This window comes from Equus przewalskii, chromosome 32, assembly GCF_037783145.1.
Source record: "Equus przewalskii isolate Varuska chromosome 32, EquPr2, whole genome shotgun sequence".
In the NCBI taxonomy this organism is placed as follows: Eukaryota; Metazoa; Chordata; class Mammalia; order Perissodactyla; family Equidae; genus Equus; species Equus przewalskii.
In genome coordinates this window covers 2,848,628-2,875,863 of record NC_091862.1, presented here as the reverse complement: position 1 = coordinate 2,875,863, position 27,236 = coordinate 2,848,628, and the positions used below count along the sequence as shown (strand labels likewise).

General features: G+C 48.4%; 1 protein-coding gene and 1 long non-coding RNA gene across 8 annotated transcripts in view; both read right to left on the bottom strand.

The window, feature by feature from the left end:
* Window positions 1-55: 55 nt before the first annotated feature.
* LOC139080840 (uncharacterized) lies at window positions 56-5,167 on the bottom strand. The gene is made up of 3 exons (XR_011535666.1): window positions 4,715-5,167; window positions 3,274-4,632; window positions 56-2,250 (listed from the first exon to the last, which is right to left on the bottom strand). It is a non-coding gene; the product is annotated as an uncharacterized lncRNA (long non-coding RNA).
* A 3,589-nt stretch (window positions 5,168-8,756) lies between these two features.
* Window positions 8,757-27,236, bottom strand: part of UNC93A (unc-93 homolog A) — a 38,064-nt gene continuing 19,584 nt past the window's right edge. For 2 of the 7 annotated variants that reach the window (XM_070603322.1, XM_008514455.2), the window contains exons 8-10: window positions 26,190-26,325; window positions 25,706-25,837; window positions 16,746-17,540 (exon numbers count right to left, since the gene is read on the bottom strand). In XM_070603322.1, coding sequence (XP_070459423.1) covers window positions 17,275-17,540; window positions 25,706-25,837; window positions 26,190-26,325 — 534 coding nt within the window. In that variant the 3' untranslated portion in view covers window positions 16,746-17,274. Of the gene's footprint in view, window positions 11,011-12,631; window positions 12,760-16,745; window positions 17,541-22,601; window positions 22,818-24,156; window positions 25,378-25,705; window positions 25,838-26,189; window positions 26,326-27,236 lie in introns of those variants that run through there. The other 5 variants (XM_008514301.2, XM_008514223.2, XR_011535665.1 and 2 more) reach the window with 4 other exon arrangements.

Here is a 27,236-nt window from a genome sequence, read left to right as displayed (position 1 = left end):
TAGCAGAGCTAGAACAGGGTGCACAGATGCTCTGAAAAGAAGCCATTAAACATTCTCTCTGAGCCTGGAAAAGCTTTATCTGGAACCACAGTTCTCAGCCTCTCTGCTCAGTCCCCCTGATGTGTCCTAATTGGCTCTGAAATGTGTCACAGTGTAACTCTACTAATAATATGCAAACTGCCCCAGTTCACACATTATTAGTAAAATAATAAAGATGATTATAGATACATAGTCATACCGACAGCGTCGTGATCTCCCACTGGCATTTCCAGATGCTCTCTCAGGTGGAAGGCTAAGATGTTCGGGAGGGGCTCTGTGAAGTGGGCGTGTCCTCGACAGGTGTGCCGCCACACACCTACGGACACTGGGAAGGGCTCATTTGTCCATGGGGCTTGGTAGAGACTGTCCCTGTCCGGGCATTCCATGAGATAAAGGTCGGGCTCCACATCAAACTGTCAGAAGGAAACTAGAATGCAGGCGCTGTTCCCCAAGCCACCGCCAAGGGAGAGGGGACGCCCCAGCCCAGAGGATGAAGGCCGTGTGCTTTGTCTCTGTTATTAGAGGAAGTCCTGCCAGGAAGGCGCCTTAACTCTGCTGGAGGAACCCGGGACCAAGCACAGCTGAGTGGACGCTGGGCCTGGAGGCCAATGGAGCGGCTGCTCCATCACCACCTGTAGCAGCAGGCCACGGAGGCCAACGTCCTGTCGATGTGTGTCCAGCTCTGCAACTGTGGGTGTCACCCACTGGAGCGTTCCTAAGGTCACAGCCCTCGCCTGGACGGAGAAAACAGCACGCGTTGCTGCAGAACCACCATTTCCCCATTTTCCCCGGGCTGGAACAGGTGGAGGCGAAACTCTCCTTGTCATGTGCTGCAAAAGACACACATTTCTGAGCAATCAAGGTTCCCGTGGCTTCTGTTGGCTGTAACACAGCTGATGTAATCAGAGCGGGAATAGGATCGAAAGAGCAGGAACAACCTGACTCTTCAGAAGCCACATTCAAACGTATGATTAAGTCGTTGTTATAATTATGGGGTTTTACGGTGTCTTGGCGTCTGGTTCAGCCCTGGCCACACACTCTCCTGGCTTAGGAAGATGCAAGGCCTTCTTTTTCCCATACCTTGATGATGTTCTCGGGCACACGGGGCCCCGTGGGAGGGAAGTCAGCCGAGCACAAAGTGTTCCACCACCTCGGGAATTGTGAGTCCTGAGAACTCCTCTGCGGGCCCATTGTTCCTCTTAGACTGATTTCTGAGCAGGAGTTACGTAGGAGGGGCTGGCTCCCAGCATCCAGAGCCTGTCAGACTGCTACTTCTCACTCTTTCTTCCTCCCAAGACAGGCCCACAAAAAAGAATCCAAGTCTATTCTTTTTATTGAGACTTTACCTTTTTAGCACTTTCCGCTGCTCAAAAGCACAGACACCCCAGGCTACTTTCCACGTGCGCTGGGATCCAGCTGTAGTATGAAGCCACGTAATTAAACGCATGCACGTCAGTTGTCACTGAATGGAGGGAGGACGGATTCTCGGGGGAAGCAGAGGGACACTTGGGTGACTTTGAAACCAGACCCTGCAAACTCACAGTTTCTGCCTACGTAGAGAAGCAACACCAGTCACTGGACCGGACCAGTGTTTCTGCCTGTATCTTACGTGTGGAAAGACGAAAGAAAGAAAACCGCACATATTTCTCTCAAAAGACTTCGATTTTTAGGATTTCAAAAATTCCAAAAATATTTCCCCTGCCTTGATGGGGAATTGCTGGGGATTCACTCTAGCCCATATTTGCATGTGTCTCTTGTGAAATGTGGTTTTGCTAACTTTTTTGCTACTGATAGACTCACCTTCAGTAGTACTGCAAATAGATAAAAAACCATGTGCTCTGTTGTTGTGAATGTAAAACTCAAATGCACAACAGATATTTTACACCGCTTAGCAAGGCGGCTTTCAGATTTAGAAGTTAGTTGTTTAGGCATACAAAGCATTCCATTTTTATTAAATAGGAACCAACAGTAGCTGTTGGCCTCTTGTATAATTTTTCTAGGTAGGTGAAGCCAGTCTATGGAGAAGAGTCGTTCTTGGAAATGATCATCCTTTTTTCCTGATGTGTATTTTATAGCATACAGTTGTGGCATAGTTTATATGGAACACAGATTGCTTCTCACATTAAAAAAATATATGTATATATATAATTCGCCGCATTTTTTAAGTTGGCCGACTTGAAATGACTTCCTGCATACTACATACACGTTCTTCTGCAAAAAAGTTGGGATTGCGTTAAACCCAGAACCATTTTTTATTATTTGAAATCAGAGCCCAGGTGCTATTTTTTTGTGTGTGTAGATTACAAGGAAAGTTCTGCTCTACCATCAAAACGTCCAGGTTCCCAGGGCAAAGGCCACTCCAACAACGCCTTGCCCCCAGACTCCTGAGCATGTGTTTGCCTTCAGTAAACACTGGTGGAACAGGATTGAGTTGAGATGAAAATTCTATCCACGGTCCCAGGACTCACAGAGCTGAATTTGCCCCTTTATGAATAATGTAAGAAGGCAGGGTTTCCACCTACGGGGGAGCAGTCAGCAGCAGCTGCCTGCGTATGTCTGAAGGCCACACGTCTTAGCACGGCATTCACGGCCTCCATCATGAGTCCTCAGCCCCCTTGCTCAGCTGAGAGCTGTCTCTCAGCCTCCAGGTCCCAGCCCCTCCCGGGAGGGTCATGAGCCCAGAGTCTGGACACAAGGCACTAGCTGCGGCCAGGGCCTCGATGGCTTGGCTGCCTTCCCAGCCTGGAGCTCCTCCTCCTCTGCACGTCACACCCCTCCTGGGTTCCAACTTGATGCCACTCCTTTCTCCCCACTGTGGGGACTTGCGTCCCTCCTCTGGGGCCCACACTGCTTCATACTTACTTCATGGAAAAAACCGTTCTCTGCTACCTTACAGCCATGTGCGTTCCGGGAGACTATCTTGATCAGTCTTATGACCTGAGCATCTCTCAGTTCTTGGAAAACATTGGCCTTCCAACGTTTTGGTTGAATTCAGCTGAATTTCCCCACTCGCTATGGTGCACACTTCCGTTAAGCTCTCTCTCTTTGATAACTTTCATCTCAGGAATTGTGTTTATCCCGTTTACCCTCGTATAGCGACAACCTAGCACATGGTGGGTGCTCTATGCATTTTATGGATTGGAAGTGGGTGGAAGCAATGCAACCCAGGTCGGGAAGGAATGCTGATGAAGGCTAGACTGGACAGTGCCCCCAATGGTCAGAATGCATACTCACCGTTCCCAGCGGCCCTGGACCCCGGTGGTCTCAAGAAGGGGTGGGTCCCGGGATGGGGGCCTGCACTGGGGCCACCCTCCAGTTCTGGGGGTGACTTCTATAGGCTTGTCCCTGAGACGGACTTGGCGTAGAGGAATGCAGGAACGACTGCTCATCAGGCCCTGATTCTGAGTGTGGATTCTGTGGTCTTTCTTCAGCAGCTGTGTGGCCCAGTTGAAAAGAGCAGGACTGGGAGCTGACGTCCTGGTTGCTTAGCGATGCAAACCTGCTCCCTTCACAAAGGGGGTCCAGAGCTCAGGACCCCATTCAGGATGTGGATCCAAGGGCTCACTTGCTTCTTCCTTCACCTACGCTCAGAGGGTTTTCCTCTTTCCACCGGGACCCACATACAGCCAAGGGCTCGCTCGGTGGCCCGTCAGCTAGAGACCCAAGGACTCCGAGCGGCTAATTACAGATGAGAAGAGGCCGTGGGCTCCTCTGAAGGGTTTTTGGGATCTCCTTGTGCTTTGCCCTCATGGGACCTCAACATATATTATTTCTACATAAAAACAGTTGAGTTTCCAAAGTGAATCTTTATTATTTGTTATAGCCAAGTTTATACCGGTGACCCTGGTCGGACCTATCCTTCCGGCGAAGGTTGTGGGCTGTTCACGTGTTCTCGTTCCATCTTCTGGCCAGTGCATGCCACACCTGTGGACTTTATGACATAACTGAAGAGAACCATCTGGCATTTCAAAGCTAGGAGCCTCACCATAGATCTTTGTACTTGGCTCATTTAGGCTCTGGCATGTTATTAAACCTGTGGATAAATATTTCATGTTTCGCTGACATCTAGTCAATTACAGACACTGTTAGACCCTTTCAGGACCAATAAACTGTTTCACGTAACTATATAAAAACTGCACAACACAACACTGAAGATGTTGGCTAAGTTACGACAAGCAAAAGGGAAACTTTGCAGATTTTCTAATTAGCAAACCGAGAATAAAAGCAATTCATCAAATGTAGCCTAGAAGGCATTTTTCTGTTTTGGTTTGATGTGTTCACTTGTTAATTATTTATGGATACCCTCCAGCCATATGTGCTGGTAAATTTTGTAAAAATGGAGCGTAATTAACTTCTTCCCCCGACTGTCCCCACGAGCATCAGATGAAGGATGGGTCTGGCAACGATCCCGAGTGATGTGCACAGCCATGGGAGGCAATCCAGACACAGGTAAGGATTTCTGGGCTGGAATGATCTAGGTGAGCAATTTATAAATCCTGAGTTTCTTCATCAATTTTTAATTTTCCCCTTCAATTTGAGATGTTTGCACGAATTTCTAAGACTTCCCGATCAGCCTCCACCTGGGGCCTCTGGCTGAGAAAGAAGGCAAGCTATTAAGATTGCAGGAGATTGCCGAGGGCATTTAAACAATAAAGAAAAGGCAGTGTGCACTTACCTGATGGAAATGTGGATTTTTTTTCCCCAAAAGCACTGTGAGCAAACACATTTCCCCAAGCTGTTTCTTTTCCACGTTTGGCCTCCTTTTGGTGATCTCTCTGAATTGTTCACTGGGCTCAGTTCTCTCTTTGGCTTGAGTTCTCCATGGGATCTCAGGTCCTCCTCAGACAAGGAAAGGTTTCAGGACGGCCCGGTGCCTCCAAGTAATTGACCACACGGATTTTGGACTTTGTGATCGAAGAACTGACCCAGAGGTGCATTCGCTCTCGGTGGCAGTTGATCCAGGACTGCCTTCCCCCTCTGCTTCCGGCTGAAGCAAACACCCTTGGGGGCGCTCTCCCTTCAGGTGCGTGGACCTCACAAGCGTCCTGTCTTACAGCATCAGTCTGACCTCATCTTCAAGCCCGCTCTCTGGGCCAGGACACGCTTACCTTACATGTCCTCCTCTGACAGCATAATAAAGGAAGCTGGATTCATTATGATGTTTAAATCTAGAATTTTGGCAAAGTCCAAGCAAGCCCTGAACCCATAAGTCAAACTTTCCTTATTTTATTATCCTTCGGTCCCACTCCCCAGGCAAGCACAAAGACCCATAACCCGGGTGGGTGGTTGAAAAAGTATTCCCTCTACCATCTGCCAAGGCCAAGGAGAGAGAATGAAAAACAGCTCAATCTAAGGAAACTTGGACATCTTTTCTGCCCCCCACGGATCCTCCCAACCAGCGACCAAGGCTTGACCCCTCGCCAGTAAACAGTCACTGCAAAGCCACAGCCAGCACGGCAGCTGGTTTGCTGAAAGGATGGCAAATCTTTATTGAGAACGGACTTTTATTTATTACCACCATCACTTCAGTGTTGCTTGAAGGACTTACATGAACGTGGTATTTTTATAATAAAAACTTAATTAAGAGAGCAAAACATATAATTATGTGCAAAAAAGTAAACTATAGTTTTGGAAGTTGTTGCCCATGGGGAGGTAAGAGGAATGGGTCCCCCAGGGGGTCCATGCTGGTGGTGCTCTGCTTCTTGATCTGAGTGCTGGTTTCATGAGTGTGTGTAGATTGTGCAAATTTATCAAACTGTACACACACAATTGTACATTTCCTGTCTTTATGTTACAAGTCAATAAAAAGTTCCAAAAAGTTAAGTGTATATAACTCAGCTGAAGAACAGCATTTGGAGTTATTATCATTAACTAGCCTTTTAGTAGAAAAATACCCTCGACCAGGAGTTAGGAACCCCAGTTCTAACCCCATGTCTTCAACTAACCAGCTGTGTGACCTAACATGAGTCGTTAATCTTACTCATTTTTCTTGCTTTTCTCATCAATATCACATGAGGAATTTGATCTAGAATTATCTTCATACCCTGTCCTTCCCAGCTCCTGTTATTTCAACCGTGTGGTGACCCTTGACCCCTATCTCGCTCTAGCTGTTGCCTCTTTTCTGGAGAAACCCTCCAGTAAGTGGTGGAAATCTTCACTGTCTACACTTCTCCTCTCTCTTTGAGCCACTTGGTTCAGGTCTTCATCCTCCAAAATTCCATGGAGCTGCACTGGCCACGGACCCCAGTGAACTCGTCATTGCCAAATCAGTGATCCATCCTTGTCTGACCAACACACCAGCAGAAATCGTCCCCGTCCATGGCTCTGTCTTCCAGACCGCTTTCTCTGACGGGGCTCTGCAGTGTCACTCAGGGGTCCTCATTTACCCCACTGGGCACTTTCTCCTGGCTCCTGCTCCTCACCCTGACCTCAGAAGCCTGGAAGATGCAAGGACTGAGACCCCAGTTCTTTCCTCTCCTCCATGCCCACCTGCTCAGAGTTGGTCTCCCTTTCTGTGCCATGACTTTAAATGTCATCTGTATGGCGATGACTTCCAACTTAATCTCTCTCCGTATGACATCCCCCACGAATTCCAGCCTCTTATATCCAACTGCCACTCAGCAAAACCACTTGGATGTCTAATGACATATCAAAACTAACATGCTCAACAGCAAACTCTTGATGTTTTACCCCACAAACTGACTCCTGCGCAAGGCTTCCTCCATCTAAGACAGTGGCCACTCCATTCTTACAGTTCCTTGTTAAGCCAAACATCTAGAGTTCTCCTTGGCCCTCCTTCTCCAATTCAGGGCATCCTGTAGCCTGTGCCTTTAACGTGGATCCCGAGTCAGACCACTTCTCAGCCCTCCACGGCCACCGTGATGGCCTCAGTGCCACCCACGGTTACTTCTTGCTGGAAAGATTCGATAGCTTCCTAACTGACCTTTCTTGTTTCACCCTCGTGCTGACTGTGTCTTCTCTGCCCAGCAGCCAGAGGGAGCCTTTTAAAATTGTCATATCCTGTCCCTCCTCTGTGGGCTCCATCCTAGGTTGAACATTGACTCCCTCCCAGAATTCACGTCCTTCCCAGCACCTCAGAATGTGACCCTCTTTGGAAACAGACTGGCTGCAGATGTAATTAGTTAAGATGAGGTCATACTGGACTGGGTGGGCCTATGATGCAATATGACCGGTGTCCCTAAAAGAAGAAGAGAAGAGACACACAGACACAGAGGAAAATGCCATACAGAGGGAAGACAGCTGCGTGATGTCAGAGGCAGAGGCTGGAGTGATGCAGCTACAAGCCAGGGAACATCCAGCACTGCCAGTGACACCAGAAGCTGGAAGAGGCACGAAGGATCCTGCCCTGCAGCCTTCAGAGGGAGTGTGGTCCTGCCGACGCCTTGACTTTGGACTTCTAGCCTCCAGAACTGCGAGAGGATATGGTCCTGCAGTTTTAGCCACCCCAGATTGTGGTACTTGGTTACAGCACCACAGGAAGCTAATACAGTTCCCATCTTGCTCAGAATAAACTCCATACTCTTACCTTGGGCTGTAGGCCCTCCCTGATCTGGTCTGGCTCCTCTCTGGCTTCATGTCTGACCATCTCCCCCCAACGCTGTGCAGCCTTTGACTATTGGTGGCTCCCCTTTATCTGACTGGGCACCTGCTGATTCTGCCCTCACCTCCTCAGCAGAGAAGCTGGTACTTCCGCTCACCGCAGAAGAGCTGCTTCTCTTCCACAGGAGTATCGGTCCTGACACCCCATCCCGTTTCATCCTCACCCTGCTCTCCCGCCGATGACTTAGTATGTTACTCGTTTAGAACAGAAATGTCTTGAGAGCAAAATTTTGCTGTTGCATTCACTGCTGCACTGAGCATGCCCAGAACAATGCTGAGCACTTGGCCACTGCTTCACAAATACTGGTTGAATGAATGGACACATACAGTCGAATTTGCCTGCTAGATCATTTCCTTGCGTGACAAGAATTGTTCAGGGCAAAATGAGCCCGCCTGGGATTGGTCAAGGTCAAGAATGGAAGTTAAAGGGACAGGATTAAGTCTCAGGAAAGGCGGCTGGGACAGCAGAGATCAGAATGCCTTCTTCAAAACTCTGCCTGGAGCAGAGCGACGGGATGCTGGGTGGGAGAGCGGGGTGGAAGGCATAGGAGAGAGTATCAGAGGGGGCGGGCCGAAAGGACCTTCAAAATGATGGCCCTGGGAGTCCTCACCATACTCGGAATGTTGAATGAGGCCCACAGCTCTATACTGAATGCAAACATTCCCAAATTGGCTTTTTTTTTTTTTTTTAAAGGACATTCTGCTGGCCTCAGAATTTCATCACTGGGCTCCGTGGTCGTTGCGTGTGTACAGCACACTGGTGCCCATGGGTGCAATCACGAGGTTGTCCAGGTGGGTCCTCGTGGATCTCATGGTCCTAGTTTACTGCCACTGAACACCTTCCAGGGCAATAGTCGGAGAGGAAGAAATAGAAACCCCGCACTGCCAGAGGTTGGAGGGGAAGAGTTATTCTTTAATTACGGAATTCTTCATACTATATGAAAATATCCTAAGGGTAAGTGTAGATGCAACCGCGTAGATGAATGATTTGCTTTTGGATTCCTGGGTTAAAGGCTTTACCTTCCAAAGCAGCCTGGTAGGAAGACTTTGTAGTTGTTTTGTTTTATTTTTGTAAGGAAATCGGAGAAGAGGCAAAGGAGGGTCTCATTGAGAGTCAGATTTATGTGCTGTCATAAGAGAAATAATGCACAGGACACCGAGCCAGGGCTGGGAACATTCACTATAGGGGTGGGAGCAGCACCGTAGGAATCCCAGGCGACCCTGACCAGAGGGTCTTTTCACCTTCGTTGGAGGAGAGGACGGACTCTTCTCTGCCCGCATGTTTGTTAGGGTGACCGTGGCCGCCCCCGCCCGCCAGGGGGCGCCGTGTAACCGTCATCGCCCCCCAACTTCCTGCAGCGGGACTGGTGGCATGCCGCCCGCTGGGTGGGGAGTGTGATCGGCCTGGAAAAGCGAAGACCACACGGTTCCACACACTCTTTCTCCTCCTCCCCCTGCCCTCTGGACATGTGGTTTTTTTCCGGATCTCTTGCCCCTCTCAGGGTGCTGAACCTAGAAGAGGAAAGAACAAAGAGGAGAGAGAAGAAAATTGCCTGATTGCTGCTCCCGATTCAGACATCTTCCAGCCGTGTCATCTGCCCCCTTTTCACCCTCACACTTGGGAGGGGACAGATAAGAGACAGACTGTTATTACGGGAAGAGCTGTAAGAGCCATTGTGACCAAAGGGCAGAACGCTCTGGAACACGTTGGAAGGGCACCTGATCCAGGCAGGTTGCTGCTTGCAAGGAGCAGGGCAGTTTTCAAGAGATCTCCCAGGAGAAGTGCCATCTAAGCTGCACTGGGGGCACTAAATCAGTTAGCCAGGCCAGCAGGAGGAGGAAAGGAAATTTAACACAGCTAGCAGTAACTGCAAAGATGCAGGGATGTGAGAGAAATTTACATTTATATTTTTGGCAAAATACTACAGGGGTGGGGGCGAGGATGAGACTGGCCACAACGGCGGAGGGTCCTGTGTGCCAGAGAAAGCATTCTGATTCCCTCCTGAAAGAAAGTGGCAATGCTGGGTGGATTGTGAGGAAGGGAAATGTGTCATTCTGACACCCAGAAAGATTGCTCATCGGGTTATGAATCAACAGAAACCACAGGAGAGAAGGGGTTTGGAAGATTTCCAAAAAGCAAAATCAGCAGGGCTCAGGCCTCTGGTGGGAGGTGGCAGCTGGGGTGTGGAGGAGTCAGGGAGGACCGGGCTGGGGCAGCTGGAGGGATATTTGCGAGTGGCTCTTTATGGGAGAGTGATGTTGAAGGGAGAGAAGGCCACTGTCAACAGGCTGCTGAGTGAGAGGTGGGACCCAGATCCCAGGGAAATCGACATTAGGATGCCAGCAGGACTGCATGGGGCTGAGAAGGGGGTGGAGAATTCCAGAGAGGGCAGGGTGGAGGCAGGTGGAGGCAGATGGAGGCTGGGGGTGTGCAGGGGACCAGGGTAGGATGTAGAAAGGCTCACTGTTGATGTCCCGGGAATGGCTGAGGCTGGAGACCAGGACACAAGAGGACACGAATCGTCAAGGTGTTGCTGCCAGGGGCTCCAGGCAGAGCAGGGCACTGGGTGACCCACTTAGGGTTGGAGTTTCACCCAGCTGTTGGGCTAAAAGTTGGTGGAACTCTTATTACTTGTATGTTGTTTCATGGGATCCAAGGGGCAACGGAATCCTGCCACGTCACGTGTCGTGAGCTGCCATGATTAATGACAATAATAATAATAAGGAATATCTTTAATCCTGAGAACTCTTCAAAAAAATTTCCCACTTTGTAAAAATGTACTTTACATGCCACGAACCAGTTAAGCAAGCATACTGCAGCAAGAGCAGAGAAAACATGCTTTAAAATCAGTGCTCCGTTAGACTCATGCAGTGGCTGCACATTCAAACCGCGAGGGGGTGCTTTTTAAAAATGCTGATGCTCAGGCTCCACCTCAGACCAGCTGAAGCAGGACCCCTGGGCTGGAGCCCAGGCATCTGAGGAGGGCAGGGAACCCCTGGGTCAGAGATCAGGGAAGAAAAGCCCAATGCCCCAGAGTCTTGAGGATGAAATCGAGGTAAGGCATGTGGAAGGTTTGCAGGCGGTCAAGGGCTCAGAGCGCAATGATCCTGGGGAGGGGCCACCATGCCCCCTGGGCTGGGGGACTCTCCTGCAATGCACAGCTCCCAAGTGCTTACAAGACGCTCACCCCTCTGTGGCTTGCTTGCCCAGGATGAGCAGCAGAGTGTCTGGAGGCCAGGAGTCATGAGTGATGAACACAGAAGGCCCGGAACAATGCATGTATCCAGTCTGGTCTGCATGCGAAAGCTCACCGCACTACAGCATGTCTACACAAATAATCCATAACCAACCTATAAATCAAAATTGGGGTGAGTTTATAATGAGCCAGATCATATAGTCCAGGAGCGTCCTTTCAGAAAGGAATGGAGCACTCCCAAGAAGTGGGGTGCACAGAGTGGTTATATACCATCAAACAGTGTGGATCACATATGATTGGAATGTCCCTTTCACAACAGTCATGAGATTGCCTGACTGGCACAGTAATTCACACCGCAGGCAGCAGGTGGGTGGTCTTGAGCTGGGTGGGCACAGAAGATGAGCGATCAATTGCTAGCCCAGGGAGAGACGCTTATCCTCAAGGAAGCTTACGTCTGTCTTTATCTTAAGGGCATTGTTCTTGTCTTTGGGACAAAAGAAATACTGAAAGCAGGTATACAATGCACGCTCCACGGCCACATCAGGCCCTTTTGGAAAAAATAAGGTCAGGCCAAATTAGTTTTACGCCAAATGGCTTCCTCATGTAGGAGAGGAAGAACGTTTCCTCTACCTACTCTAGGTCCTTCTGGCTGGGCTACGAATTAAATTGACATGAGATAGAATAACAGGAGGAAAATCAAAGAAGTTTAATAACGTGTATACATGGGAGAAGCCCAGGAATTCTGAGCAAGTCACCAAAATGGCTGAGCTGCCAGCTTAAATATCATCTTCAGCTACAGAAAAAGGAGGATGTTGGGCTAGTGGTTTGTGGCTTCAAAGGGGAACAAGGCAACCCACATGGAAATAGAAAAGCAAATGTTTGGTAGACAGAACTTCTATAACAGTGGGCTTAGCAAGGACCCTCCCAGTCTATGATACCCAGAGCTATCTATGGCGATGGCCTGTCCTGGGGACAGGTCTTTTGTCTTAAATTCGTTTAGGCAGTTAGGGGGAAGGTCAAAGTTTCTTTCGGGGTCTTTTGTTTTATCAAGGCAAAGAGACACATTTTGGGGTGGCCAGTTTTGATCCTCCACACTCATATACTCCAATATGTCCTATTGCTTGCCATTTATTTATCAAGCACATGTGGACGGAGACACAAAGTTTAGCTGAGATGAAGCAGTAGTTGCATCCTTTGTATTTAGATTAATATTTCATATACTTAATACTGATCTTTGAAAGAGAAAACCAGGAAGCTTGGGCCCAGTGAGCTGGAGAAGAAGTAGTTTTATGAAGCAGTAGGAGTGCTTAGAGAAGCAGGAGATGGGGAAAGACACACAGACCGTGGGCCCCGAGGAGAGGCCGGGAGAGGGGTTATATGGCCAGGGAAGAAGGGAGGGCAGTGCTATGCTGAAAGAGAATTCTAGAGGGAGCTGGAGTTGGCCCCAGCTGGTGTAGATGCTGGGTTTGAGTTGCGACTAGAAAGGAACTCAGGAGGAAAAGTAATCCCTTTTTTAATTTGGACATGAACCTGAAAAAGATTGTCAAATACCTGAGTGCTTTTTAACTCTCTCATTTTATATTACTTATTTTGTTATCGTCTCTCTCACTAGTTAAATGGTATGTGTATTTTCACTCACTCACTGAATTAACCCAGGTTGGAGGAGACCCTAATCCAGTCTGTGTTAGTCTTAGGGTCAAGGTTAAGGTTAGGGTCTCCGAAGGCCTTCAGGCTTTGGAGTAGAAGATTCTAGTCTCCTGGAGGGTGTGGCAGAAAGTGGCTAAACCTACCTCATTGGAGAGCCACCCCCTGGGCCTCACCAGCTCACCTGGCCCAACCTGTTTCCAGAACCACATTCCAGCTGCAGGGCCCTCAGCCTCGATCAAGGATCACAATGTCCAAACTGCCATAAAACATACAAAAACACCCATCAAAGATGGTGTCTGCTGTGCTTGTCCACGTTCTTTGGTTAGGGACCCACACGAAAACTCCTTTACATTTTAGTACCTAGAAAATTAATCTGTTTTAAAACACTGGCAAGCCTCCTTTTGTCAAATAATGACTATTGTATCATCTGTATTTTCTTGTGTTCAGTGCTCGTAAACTTAGGACTCATTTTAGTAAATTATAGTAAGTATATATATATACCAGCTCTAAGCCTAGATTCTTGACACATTCCCTGTCTCTTTATTATACTCTTTGAACTTGAAATAACTTATTTCTATATTTAGCAGTTTTCTTTTAGATATACCTTTAATTTGGGGGAAGTTTTTAATAACATATTGTGACATACATTCCTACATTGTCTACTTTTAGATCTTGCCCTTGTTGCTTACTCTGAGCAAGTCATGAAAGAATGTGTTTGCAGCTCAGCCCTGGGAGCTGGGCCAAGAGATTTACGAGCGTTGGATCAAATCCAACTGAGGTTTTGTAAGAACTCCACTGAGGGTTAGGATTCACGAAAAAACTCTGTATTTAACCTTCATCTTAGGGGATGGTCATTCTTCCTGCTCCATTGCACAGTTTTGACAGTGTTCTATGATAGCACATTGCCCTAATGATTTCTATGAAGTAGGAATATTCCCATTTTACAAATGGAGTACTGAGAACAAGATTAAATAATTTACTTTCTGCTGCAATTCAGTGTTCCCAACACGCACGCAATACTGACGCTATCAAGGGGACGAACCACTCATCCTTCACCCACTGACAGGCAGAGACAAGAGCCTGAGGATTTTTTCTCTAGGCCTTGCACCAGGGTACTCGGGCGCAGTCACAGATTCTCCTCATCAATGAGTTCAAAGGATAAAGAGAAAAGAAAAGGCCCTAATGCCATAGGCAGTCTTCCAGAGAAAGCCAGGAGGACCAACCTAGCAGCTGGAGGGTGTGCACAGCAGATGGGAAAGTGCTGTTCATCCGAGAGCATCCGACAGCACCAGCCAACCAAACAGCCAGACAGCCCGCATGCCCTGTGGCGAGCTTGGCTTGAAAACCTCCAGTCATGCGCGGAGGCTTGGGCTCCTGGCAAAAGCATCGTCTGGCGCATTTTCCCGAGGGTGCCCACAGCAGCAAAACAAGATAGTGTGCTCATCCATCTGATCTGAATTCTGCAGATCCTTGAGCCTCAAGCGAGGTCTTGCAAACCGGTGAGATGTCTGCTTCGGGAACACTCGGAGATGCAGCCCTGTTCCGCATCACCTCTTTCACAGAAATGGGCTTTGCTCCCTGCAGTTGGGAGAAGCTGGACCTTTGGGCCTGGGGTTCAAGACCAGGCCTCTCTGCTCACATTCTCCTCATTTTCTGGTGTCTGATGGATCATCAGAGAGATCCCTACAGGCAGAGTATTCTCGGTACCAGCACCCAGGCTCAGGAGGAACTGAGCACTCCTAGAAACAGTACTGAGTGGCTAACCTTTGCCTTTTAAGCTGAGTCAGCTCAGTGCACATGTCCCTCAAATGCTCAACAGCGATCTGCTCCATGCACGAGGTCATGCCCAAGGTCAACAATTGCTGAGGGTGCCTCCCAGGCTTCCAAAAATAATAAATAAAACAAAATCAAACTTAAGACTACAGGCGCTCCACTCTGCCCCTCGGCTCTGACCTGGGGGCATGATTTAAACACATCCGTATAGGGATCTCTCCAGGGTCATGTACAGGCTTCCTGACTCTACTCTCCTCTCAGCTTGTGGGTCCTTTCCCACTGGACCTCAGTGCCATCCATGTCTTGGGAGATGAGCCTGGTGGGGTCAGGAGAGTCTGGTCCGGTATCTCCAGGATAATCCTCAAGGGCCCCCCAAAATGTATGAGGGGGTTCCTGAGTACATTAGGGCATCTCTCATTCAAATGCTCTGAGCTGGGTGTGTAACCAAAGATCAGTTCCAAAGCAGGCTGTCTTAGACCCAATTGGTGTCCAGGAGACCCACATGGTTTATTTACAGGATCCTAACCCTGCAGGTTGGAGGGGACGCTGCATGTCACCGGCTCCTCGTTGAGACCCATACAAATCCTTGCTGAGCTTTGATTCTCTATGAAACAACCCAAGCTCCACACTGTGGGAAATGTAAAGATGGTCAGGTATCTTGCCAACAAATGCGACATGAGTTGGTCTGCCATAAAGGGCCAGAAACGAGAAAACAGAGTTGAGAGCTTTAGAGAACGTCGGTCCTAGCTCTGTTGAGAAGATTGTGGAGGGCTTCCAGAAGTTACGGCATTTCACTTGTGCCCGGGAGTCAATGCCATTCTGTTTGGGAGGATGACTGCGATTTGGATAGAGACGCAAGAGCAGCTCGAGCGAAGGGCCCATGAGGAAAGAACCAGGTGCTTCAGAGAAATATTGGATGGTTAAGTTTGGCTGACATGGACCTTAGGCAAAAGAGGAGGCTGGAACTAAGTCACAAAGGGCCTGGAAAGTCATGGTCAGGATGCAGACTGTGATTTTGAGACAGGAGGGAACCCTCAAAGGGGCTGAGCTTCAGGACGGAGTGGTCAGTCCTGTGTGGAGGGACTGGTGCCCTGTAGGGAGGATGGAAGTTAGGAAACGGTGAGGTTGGGGAGGGGGTGGAGTAAGGTGGCGGTTCCAAGGATGGACCAGAGGAGACGGGTCAGAGGATCTGAGGAGGAATGCCGGACCTATCCCTGACCCCATGGGTGGTGGAGGGAGAAGGTGCTGAAGGAGAGTTGAGCCTGGGTGATGGGAAGCAGAGTCCCACTGGCCACAGGAGCTGGGGGGGTCAGGGCGAAATCCTAACAGGGGGCAAGTGACACTGGAGAGGCCACAAACACGATCACTCACAGCAGGTGGAATTTCATATTTAATTGATCAACGTCTGTCTCCTCACTTGGCTGACAACTGTCTGCGTGGAGAAAGGACCGTGTCCATCTTTGCTCATCACTCCATCTCCAGCATCACGGGGGCCCAGCTAGCACTGAGTGAGTGAATGAATGAATGAGTGAATGAAGGGGCCAGGGTTTGACTGGTGTTTCGTGGAGAGGCCGAGATGGGTTAACAATTCTTTGAATTCTTGATACATTTTCTTCCCTCAACAAACATTCATTTAGTGCCTGCTGGTGTTACAGCCTAGACATTGGAAAGCTTAAGGTCAAGTAGGGGGAGAGGCTCATCCGAAAAATAAATATAATAAATGTATGTTACATAGGCTAGGAGAACAGCCCATATGCCCTGGTGACATCGAGCTCCATTAAGCTTGAAGAATTGGTGTTGGGGGGCAGGAAGGCATTCAAGGTGGAGGAAGCGTGTGAGGGGAGGTCAGGAGGGAAGAGGGAACTTGAGGGGAGCATGGTGGCCCCCTGGACGACCCTGGACCAGACTAAAGAACTCGCCTCGTTGGAAAGGAGGGGCCACGGAGGGGTTTGCTTTAGGATTGGAGGAGGGCAGACTGTGGTGGGGGGCTGTCCACAGATGAGAGAGAAGTGTGGAAGATGTGTGGGGGCACGCTCACAGGACATGTAGAAAGAAGCCTGGGAGAAGAGCAGAGACTGAGGAGGGAAGGGGGGTAGGAGGCATCTTGGAGTGAGAGGAAAGGAGAAAAAACAATCTAGGGGAGAGAATAAGAGGGCACAGGATGTCACAGAAAGAAAAGAAGCACTCGATGGAGGCAGGGGACCGCATCGCCACGTTCCCAGCCTTCAAAGAAGATAAGGAATGGAAAAGCCCGCTGTCGGATGTAGGTACTGATGGCAAGACGGGCACATAACACGTAACAAGTACGCCCTATGTCCAGTTCTATCATCTCATTAGTCTTACATGTTATATCTTATTTGAAATTACTTTTGAAGCCTTCCGGTGGTCTATGACATGCTAGATCACTTATTTGTGACTTGTGTGTGTGACCTATATGAGTATTTAGAATGAAACTATTTGGACAGGAGGTAAGTCCACAATATAATTGCATTTATTTAGAAACTCACATTCTCTACATTTTAAGACGTGACGAACCCTAGTCTGGCTTTGTCACTTACAGACTCTGGGGGGTAGTCAGCTGACCTGCCTGGACATCAGTTTACCCATTTGTAAAATTATGGTGTTGGGCTGCATTATTTTAAGCAGGCTCCCAATTCTTAAAAACAACCACCATGACAACCACAAAGAAAAGTGTAAGTCATTGTTTCTGTGATCCTAAGCAAGTTCCAATTGGCTGATTGGACCCTAAACTTTTTTCTTTTGTATCTGAAATTAACTGATTCCTTCACGGATACTCTTAATGTCTACTGATGAGATAGTGGACTGAAAATTTGATCGAATTAAAAAAATACATTAAAAAATGAAACCTTTTTCTGTCTTCAGAATGGCCATCCATTGCTGAAATAGTTGTGAAGAATCAACCACAAACTCTGAGGCACCTTCAAACAAGACTCTCTTGCTGCTGCCCTCTGAGTTCACCTCCCATGGGGGGTTGCTTTCACAGTTTTGTCTGTATTTCTCCTTCCTCTGCTGGCTTTGTCTCTTCCATAGCCAGTGGCTGGGCCAGGTTCTTGGACTCCAGATACTCAACAATTCCATACGCCACCATCGTCAGACTCAAGACTCCCAGCAGAATGTAGAGTTTGACATAGATGCACAAAAACGTGCTGTATCCAAACGCAATGACGAACCCCACGGCTTCCCAAAGGCGATAATTGGCAAAGGCAGCCTCCTTGTTCTTCTCAAACAGAACGCCATAAAGGGCTGCAGGGGACAGAATGGGAGGAAGACATTGCCGTGAAACCTCCGACAATGCTTTCAATTATTGCTGAAAATAGTGTAGCTATCCCACTACCCCATTTTCTTGATGAAATCAGGAACTATTCCTTTTTAGAAAACAGAACCATTGCGCACGGTGGATTATAGCAAGTCAAGTGACACTCTCCAGCAGCGAAGAACCATCATATACACAAGAAACGGAGAATTTGTGAAATGTTAGCCCTGGAGGGAAGCTTGGCCCAAGCCCTCACTTTGTAGATGAGAGAAACAAAGCTTGCAGATCTGACTTGTGTAAGAGGAGGCGTGGCCACTCATCAGAGTCCACAAGCGAAGACAAATGGAAAGATCCTATCAGGAAAAGACATTTGTTCTTTCTCTTAGGGAATGTCATCAGAAACATGCACACTAGCTTACGAGATAAGTGATGCCAACCCCAGAATTTTCGGTGACCGCAGCGGAGTAATGGACCTTTGTATGGGACTTTCCCTCCTATCCTGGAGACTTAAGCAAGCGTTGAGCCAGGCAAGGCTGCAGTGTCCGAGTGCTCACACCTGGCCTCGATCAAAGGCCTGAGAACCCTCAGGTGGTTGCCTGAAGGTTTGGGAGAGAGATGACCTGAGTCTGTGTTAGGGGCTGGATTGTGTCCACTCAAAATCCATATGCTGGAGTCCTGACCTCCAGCACCTCAGAATGTGACTGTTTTTGGAGGTGGGGTCTTCAAAGAGGTGATCAAGTTAAATGAAGTCATATGGGTGGGCCCTAACCCAGTGTGACTGTTGTCCTCGTAAGAAGAGATGAGGACACAGACACACACAGAGGGACAACTGCGTGAGGACATAGGGAGAAGAGGGCATCTATACACCAAGCGAGAGGGCTCAGGAGAACCAGCCTTGCCCACACCTGGATCTCAGACTTCCAGCCTCCGTGAGTGAGAGAGAATAAATGTCTGTTGGTTAAGCCACTCTGTTGTGCTTTGTTATGGCAGCCCAGCAAAATAGTACAATCTGATGATGCTTCTAGATGAAAGGAAATGATTTTTTGTTTCCCGTTCACAGCATCGTGAAATTTTTGATATACCTGGGGGAGGACTGGAAGAATCTTCTGGAAGGTTAATAGTTAGGAAGCTGACAGCGTTCAACAGAGACAAGTTGATGCATAGGCACCGTCCTGAGCATCCTGGCCGATGTCTGGGGCCAGCCCCGTCCTGCTCCATTCTCTCCCGCACTGCCCAGGTCCCCACGCCCTCCCCTCTCTGTCGAGGGACTTGCCTTCTCACAAAGAACTTCTTCTTAAGCCACCATCACAGACCCATCGCCTTGTGCTCTCCTTCCTCCCACCGAGGCCCAGGAAGGGGTCCCTGCACAGAGGCCCCACTCGCTCTTGTCCCCTCGGGGATGTTATACCATCAGTTCGAGCCCCTCTCCTGAACCTTCTGATTCTGTTACCTCCTCCCCCGCTTCAGCCCAGAAGCAAACTCGGGGCTTTCTGACGGTCGTGCAAGCCGCATTCAGGCCTCCTTTCCTCTCCTCCCTCCACCGACACCAATGTCTGGTCTATTCTATCCATCCATTCTGACATTTACTAAGTACCTACCATATGGCGACAATCATAGCACCGAGCTCTGTAACCCCAGAGACAGCCGTGATTTCTGCTCTCCAGAAGCTCGTGGCCCATTTGTCAGACTTGGACTCCCGGACATTTGGGTTTTCTCTCCGATCCCACCTGTCTGGCCCATCTGTGCATCTCTTGCCTCATCTCTTGTCACCTCTGGAGTCATCTCTTCCTCATCTCCAGTCTTTCTCTCCTCCAAATTATCCTCCACCCTGTTGCTGCAATAATCTTTCTAAAATGTAACTATGTTGTCACTCCCATGCTGAGAAGTCTCAGTGGACCCCCCGGCTTTGGGGGAAGACCAAGCACCTCATGATGGGGGCAGGTCCCTCCATGATCTGGCCTTGTCCCTCCGGAGCACCACCTGCCACAGTCCAGAGTGCCCCCATTACAGCCCCACGGTCCTTGTGTCTGTGCAGGTGACAGGCCCCACGTGAAGGGCTCTGCCAGGCCTCTCTGGTGACCTCTCCCCCGTGATCCTTCTGTCAAGTTCTCCGTGACTGCCATCTCACCAGCATCCTCAGGGCCTCGCCCTTCTCCCCATAGCACTCAGGCAGGCCTCTCACCCGCTTCCCGCCACTCATTATTTTTTCTCCACCTGTGCTTGACTAGTCTGTGGACTCCACTCTTATCTAGAATGGCTATTCCAACACTATCGAAGGTCAGGAAAAATACTTATTGAGTGACTAAGTGGACCAATGGCTGGAGGGTGACCTCACGAGGTGAGCAGAACACCAACAGGTCAGACACCAAGCCACGTCCTGCAGGGTCAGAGACCCAACACTCCATCTCAAAGTATGAATAAGAAGACGGGGAAATGGCGGGGCAATCCCAAGGAAGAGAGAGCTGCCTTTCCTCTTCTTCCCTTCCTGTTATAACCCAAAAAGCCCACCTGGGGAGGGAGTGGAGGAAATACAGGACGGGCAACCACCTTTGCATGTGAGTAAGATAATGAGTGAACCCAAATGCCAAGTGTGGATCCCCACCACGGGGCAGGATGGACAGATGGCCCTTGCCCCCGGCCCCAGGGGGACCAGACACCATCTGTACCATGGAGCGTTTATTCCCAGGGGCAGCTGAGGTCTGCAGAGTGAGGGAGATTTTCTTAGAACTGTTTCCTACAAGGTGGGTAGTTGTGGGAGGGAGCGCTGACAATGGAACTGTCACAAACACCTTCTTTTTCAGCCTTCATTCTGTCCCTTTCCTTCTCGCCATCCCCTTCTCCCTACAGTTGAAAGGGGAGGGAAGAGGGTTGTAGGAGAGGCCCCACCAGCAATGGGGAGAAAGATGTGGGGTCACAGCAGCAAGGTCCCCTGCAAGTCTGCCCAGGAAATGTCAACACCCAGGAGACACTTCTTGGCTTTTGGTCACTCAACCACCTGTCTACCATGGGAGGGATTCAGGAGGGTGAGGTCATTGAGCAGATGTAAGAGAGGAGATAAGATACACATTTTAAACAACGTAGGTGTGTTTGGGAAAACAAGAGGCTGTTTGGAACACTCAGAAGGGACCCTTGTTCTCTGAGACTGTAAAGCATCCATCGTAATGAACGTCAATGTGCAAAGAGAATCTAACAGTGAAAATTTGGGGGATTTAGTCAGCTTCAAGGATTATTTTAGACATCTCTTGTCTTTCTTTGGAGGGTGACTCTTAAGATTGGATACAAAAACAAGATACTAGGGAAGAAAATCCGAGTTGAGACACACTGGCCACCCGTGGTCGATTATGTCATGTTCTGTGACAAAGAAGGTCCAACAGCACCCTTAACGGGTTGTGGGGCCAGAGCAAATGCAGCCCAATTTCATGAGCATTCCAGTAATATGGGCAACCCTAATTTTAAACTAATGTTTTTGGTCTACAGGTTGGTGTCTTTCGGGATTTCAAGATGAAATTTAGATTGCGATGATTATAAATCACTGTGCTCCAGGATAAGGGGACTCTCTCCTCGCTCTCTCCTGATCAAGCTCCGGTGGGTTCAAGTCCAGTTCAGCCTCTTAAGTACCCATGGACTCCTGAGCTTTCTGAGTTTTTTCATCAACTTAAACTTTCTAGCCATATATGCCAAAGGAGGAACTTGACATTCTGAGTCTGATGCTAAAATTTGACCCCTACTGGGGAGATACACCAGCAGGGAAGAGAGATCAGGGATGTCTGTTAGCTGGCACTCTTGGGTTCAGGATAACCTCAGTGTGCTTGAGAGGCAGGAGGAGTTCAGATTGGGAGGACCTGGGACCCAGAAGTTGGCTGGAAAGCTGGCTGTGCCTCTGGCTGTGCAATGGAATGAAGAGACTGAAGAAGATGTGTGGCAACTGAACAAGAGGTGGGACCCTTCCTCCTTCCTCCCTCCTAAGCTTAGTTCTGTCCAAACAAAGCTGATCAGAGCCAGGAGAAGGAGCGAGCCAAAGGACCCTGATGTCGGCAGCCAGAATGCCTTTCAAGGAGATGCAGAGAAAGGAGTCAGGGGTGGGAGGGATCCATTTTCCTCATTTGGGCATATGCCTGAGTGACTCAGGACCAGCCTGAAGGAGGAGATGGCAGAGCCGGTCAAGATTAGACACAGGTTTTTGGGGAAATTTCTTATGCTCTGGTTCCTATTTTAACCTAAACATAAAGAAAGCAGCACATTAATTGTGTCAAATTCCAACAGGTAAGGACATGGTGGGCAGAGGAGAAAGACATTCGAAAGAAAAGGAAAGTAGGCTAAAAACAATATTTCAATGATTCTAAAGTTGCTTTCCGTGTACATTAAGATTGAACCAGTACATAATATGGTGCATTGTGGGGGCCAGGTTTCTCTCTGTCAGAGAGAGAAGTCACATGTCCGCAAGGGGCAGCTAGAATGGCCTGTGGTGCTGGACTAGAGTCAGGACATCAGTGTGAACTCATCCTTGTTTACGATATAAACAGAGTGTAGATACAGACACAAATACAGAAACACCAGTACACATACACACCTCTTCTCACTCCCGCCAAGAGGGCCGAGAAACATTACCTCAGTAGCAATGAGCACACCCAGGACTCGAACTTTGGTTTATAACACCATTACCCGATACAATGGACCCAGACTCCTTGGAGAAATGGCTGATTCTAGGTCTAGCAGGGGAGAATTACAAGATGGGCCTGGAATATTTTTTAGTGCCAGAAAATAAGGAAGTACTAAAAAAAAATAGATGGAATATATCAAAGGACGCAGGTGTCAAAGTGAAAGATTCCAACAGCCAAGGCTGGAACAATCAGAGACACAGAACAATTACGGTAGCATTGGACTGTAACTCAGAGGGTACCGTAATCAGGAGCCCATACTGATGTGGATAAATGGTTGAGTAAATAACGAAATAAATTGGAAAGAAGGGGCAAATATTCCTTATAGAAGAATTACACATGATTTATGTCTACGCTCCTCCTCCAGCAGGCGGGGATTAATTACCTCTCCCTTGATGGTTGGCTAGAGTTGGTGATGACTGGCTTCCAAAAAATTGGCTGGGGAACAGAAAGAATAGTAACTGTGCATTGGAGAAGACTGGCAGGTACCAGGTTGGCCAGCGATCAATGAGGTTGACATCCTCAGTGATCAGTCATGTTGCTGTCGTGATATGATGAGATTGGCATTCGACTTTGGGGTCTTCCTCCTCAAAACCCATAAAGCCTGGCCTAATCAGGAGGAAACATCAGACAAACTCGAATTAAGGGACAATCTAGTAAATACCTGACCAGTATTCTTCAAAAGCATCAAGGCCATGAAAAACAAGGGAAAACAAGAAACTGTCACAGACCAGACAACGGACATGTGAAGACCAAACGCAACGGGGCCCTCTGGATGGGATCCTGGAGTGGGGGATGGAGAAACCCGGATAAAGTCTGCAGTTTAGTTCAGTCAGGTCCCAATGTCAATTTCTTGGTTTGGACAAACATACCATGGTTTTGCAAGATGTTAGCACGAGGGCACCCTGAGCGAACGGTATAGGGGGACGCTCTATGCTATATCTCTGAAACTCTGTTGTAAACCTGAAATTATTCCAAAATGAAAAGTTTATTTAGAAAGAGAAAAGCCTCGCTCCCTGCCTGACTTGTCTGCCTCATCGTCCGGGGAAGGCACTGGGTGGAAGCTGACTCCTGTCCTCGGATGAGGGGATGTGGACAAATTGTCGGACAGTCTTATTTGGGCTGGAAAAGACAAGTTAAATGAACAGGGCATGTAAGAGGAGTCAGATCTTCCAAGCCTATCCGCCCAAAAACAGCCCCTTTGACCTCTAACAGGGCCAAAGAATATTTTTAGACCAGACATTGTGAATCATAAACGCAGCGCATTGACTTGTAAGGGTTGCCGTGGCAACAGTACCCATCTTTCATGAACTGTCAGGGTGAATAAACAGATAGGAGTCACTGGCCCCTATCTGCTGCTCCAGAGGCCAAAGGGATTACTGGAGCCCAGTGGGAAACATCGATCAGCAAGTTGCCCAATTCTGCCCCAGGAAGGAGCTCGCATGGTTCTGTCATCTGGTTTGGTTCTAAGTTGGAGAACTGGAGTGACCAGTTTTTACCTTGAGCCGTGATGATTGAAAAGAAGGCTTAAATTGCACTGAATTGTATGCCATTTCATTAGTTAGGAAAGTATGGGGCTCACGTATTTTCTTAAAAGAGAGGCACCCATTCAAGGAGAATAGGTTTGGAAATCCAACTTGCTATTTAAGAAAACAAAATGAGAGCAAGTTGTTCTGGGGAGGTGGCAAAAGCTATGCAAAATCTCTAGTTTTTTAAAAAATAGAGACTGGACACGGATGTGCCATGTTGCAGGCAAGTTCTATGAGAGCCTGGTGGTGCCAGCCTGCAGGAAACGCAGTTCCTGAAACACCACTCCTGGCAGAGACGATGGCGAGTGTAGACTCCAAAGGAAGTTCTCAAATATATGAAAAGAACAGTTTTCCCCAATGACTTATTTTTCCTTGAAAAAATTTACTTTTTACCTGGACAAAAAGACAGAAATAATTCATTTTAAATTAGCATCCCTTATTCAAGAGATTCTTTATTCAAGCTACTCGTTGGGCTTGAAGGTCTGAGTTATTCACTGGACCTTATGTAACTTTGCACAATCTTGACCAAAGCTTGGCCTGACTGTCTCTTAGGTCCAAGAAAAGAAAAGGAGAGTGAATTAAAGCATTTATTCCTGTATCTCAGGGAGGAAGAAAACCAAGTATATTTATTGCAATCATTTGAAAACCCTGGAGGATTACGGTATGGAGTATTGTGGCTACTTACTCTAGTCCCTTACTTGACTTTTAATGTGTAAATACTTTTTAAAATTCAAGTGAGTTCAGAGACGTCAGCTAACGTTTTAGACAGCAAGAGGCATCTGCACTTGGAGCGTTCAGTAAGATACTGTGTCTTTCACCAATCCACGGGGATACTGAAAGAAATTCTCTCCTGAAGCTCATTGGTAAGACGCCCAGTATTCCGACAGGTAACGTGCCCTGTCGCTGGGTTATAATTTGGGACTGCCAAGAAAAGCTGACGTGAGTTTCTGTTTCTCTCTCCTCCGCTGACTACTGTTGAGCAATATTGCAAGTCTAGCATGGGAATAGTTGTAGTCATTGGTTCCAGGTGTTGACCTTGATCCAAACACACCAGATTCTACCACTGAGCCAAACACATGTTTGTTATCTGGCTCAAACTTCAGGAAAGCCCCCTGCATTACTGAGAAAGGATTGTGAAACCCAAACCTTTAAATCCACCAGCACTAGGTTTGTTCATGATATTTTTTCAGCTGGTCTATAAGCTGTGACAACCCTAAGACCGTAAGGAGGTAGCCATCCCGAAGTTTTGAGTTCACAATGGATGAGGTCATGTACACTTGCTATGCCCAGGTGTGGGGACACCAGCCAGGCCTCCGTCCCTGGAAACATTGGCTTGTGGCTTGTGTGTGGATTGGCCTGACCCAATGTCTAGTCCCCAGGTGTTTCCCAGACAAGGAGGAACCCCAACTCAATTCTCCCAGAAAATTGACAGCTCCCAATCCCCAGTGCAGCCTGCTTGGACGTTATTATAGGAATCTGTAAGCACTTCTGCTCCAGAAGTTGCACATCCATCTCCCCATCTTGACTGAGAGCACCTTGGAGGGGTCTTCGTCCGCGTACACCAGCACCAAGCGTGCAGGGAGCGATCCCACTACTCAGAGATGCTTTTCCAGTGGAAGGCCATGAAGGAACTGCCATTACTAAGAAAGGTAGTCTTCCACCAGGGTGGAAGCTCATCCAGACTCAAGCAGGATAATGCCCATCCCAAGGAGAATCTCTCCGTGAAGAACCGAGGGGTGATTTTTCTCTCTTGCATCATACATGTGAGTAAATGCTCAGAGAAAATACTTCACCTTCAGAGTACAAAGTAGGAGCCCTCTTGGGGCTCCACACTCTCCTGATAGGCCACGTCCCTGCGTCTTCCCAGGTGGCCCCAAGTTGGCAGGTCCTCCACCCGCCATGTGTCCCCCGCACAGCTGGCTGAGGGAGGGAGCCCTAAGCAGGAAGTGCTCTATGCTGGGAACTCACCATTGTTTTGTGTCTGCCAGACGGCGTCGGCCATGCCCCAAAGGCCAGAAAACACGAAGAACATGGCCAGCTGATGAGGGTGTGGTTTCCACAGCAAGAGGGCGATGACACAGGAGACGTGGATGCCCGTGCCTACGAGTGTGCAGAGGGAAATGAGTACCAAGATGGGCCAGCTCTAAGACGAGACATACCATCAGCTGAGCACATCTTAGACACGTTCATGCCAAAGGAAGCTTCCTGATCATTGGTTTCCTGGCTTAAACAACGTATCCTGAGAATACTCCAAACTCATTTCTTCAGGTAGATTTTGACACTGAATGTGCAGGTTGACGTATGTGCACCCTGGATGGACTGCCATGGGGCTTTACTGATTTCAAAGCAGTCCCACATACACCCTCAGCCCTCACACCAACTCCGAGTGGCACATGCTCTTTCTATTGCACGTCACCATTTTTGCCAGCATCTGGCAGACGTGTGTACCTACCCAGCATGTAGAGAGCGATTCTGCCCGTGTACTGGGAGATCTTCCCGTACAGCACGGAGCACAGCGCGTTGGTGGCCGAGAAGGAGATCATCACGTAGCCAACAAACTGGATCCCCAGGGCGCAGGTGACGTACGACTGGAGGAGGGAGCACAGAGCGATGTTAGCCGATGCTTGTCTCAAGCCTCCCCAGGGCCTGGCTCTGAACTTGCACGTTGATGGTTGGAATATAATTTATGCTCAAACGCATTCTGCTGTGTGACAGCTGACATGCTGAAGTGGCCTGAAACCTTTGTCTAGGGTTTCGCGGTCCCAGCATGGGAGAACAATGCCCATGCTTGTAAGGAAAATCCCCTTTTGGGTAAGAGGTAATGAGGAATGGTTTGGACAGATGTCTGGGCAAGCTCCTGCCATACATCCTTTGCCCTCTGCTGTGCTATACTTATTATTTACTTAAGGGCGAATTTGAACTATTCTTGTTGAGGTTGAACACTTCCTATTGGGCCTATAAGACAGTGGAAAGAAGACAGAAGGGGTGATGAATTTAGGTTGAGCACAGAGGATTTTTAGGACAGTGAAATACTCTGTAAGATGTTATAGTGATGGATACATGTCATTATACATTTGCCCAAAGCCACAAAATGTACAACACCCAGAGTGAACCCCAACATAAACTATGGACTCGGGGTGATAACGGTGTGTCAGTGTAGGTTCATCAATTGTAACAAATGTGCCCTCTTGTGAGATGTTGATAATGGGGGCAGCTGTGTGTAGGGAGGCAGGAGGCATGTGAAAACGCTGTACCTACCTCTCAATAGTGCTACTGACTTAAAATGGCTCTAAAAAATAAAGCCTTAATAAAATAAGAATAAGAAGAAGATGGAAAGAGAATGAAAGGACTCCCAGTAGAGTCAAGAAGAAAGAAAAATGCTCCTCAACCAGACAGTGAGGGATGAAGTGGCCCCCCAGCCAGGACCATGGGTCAGCCTGGGCTCCAGCTGTTACCCTTGCGTGCCCACCGATCCTCTCCTTGGGCAGAATCAGCACAG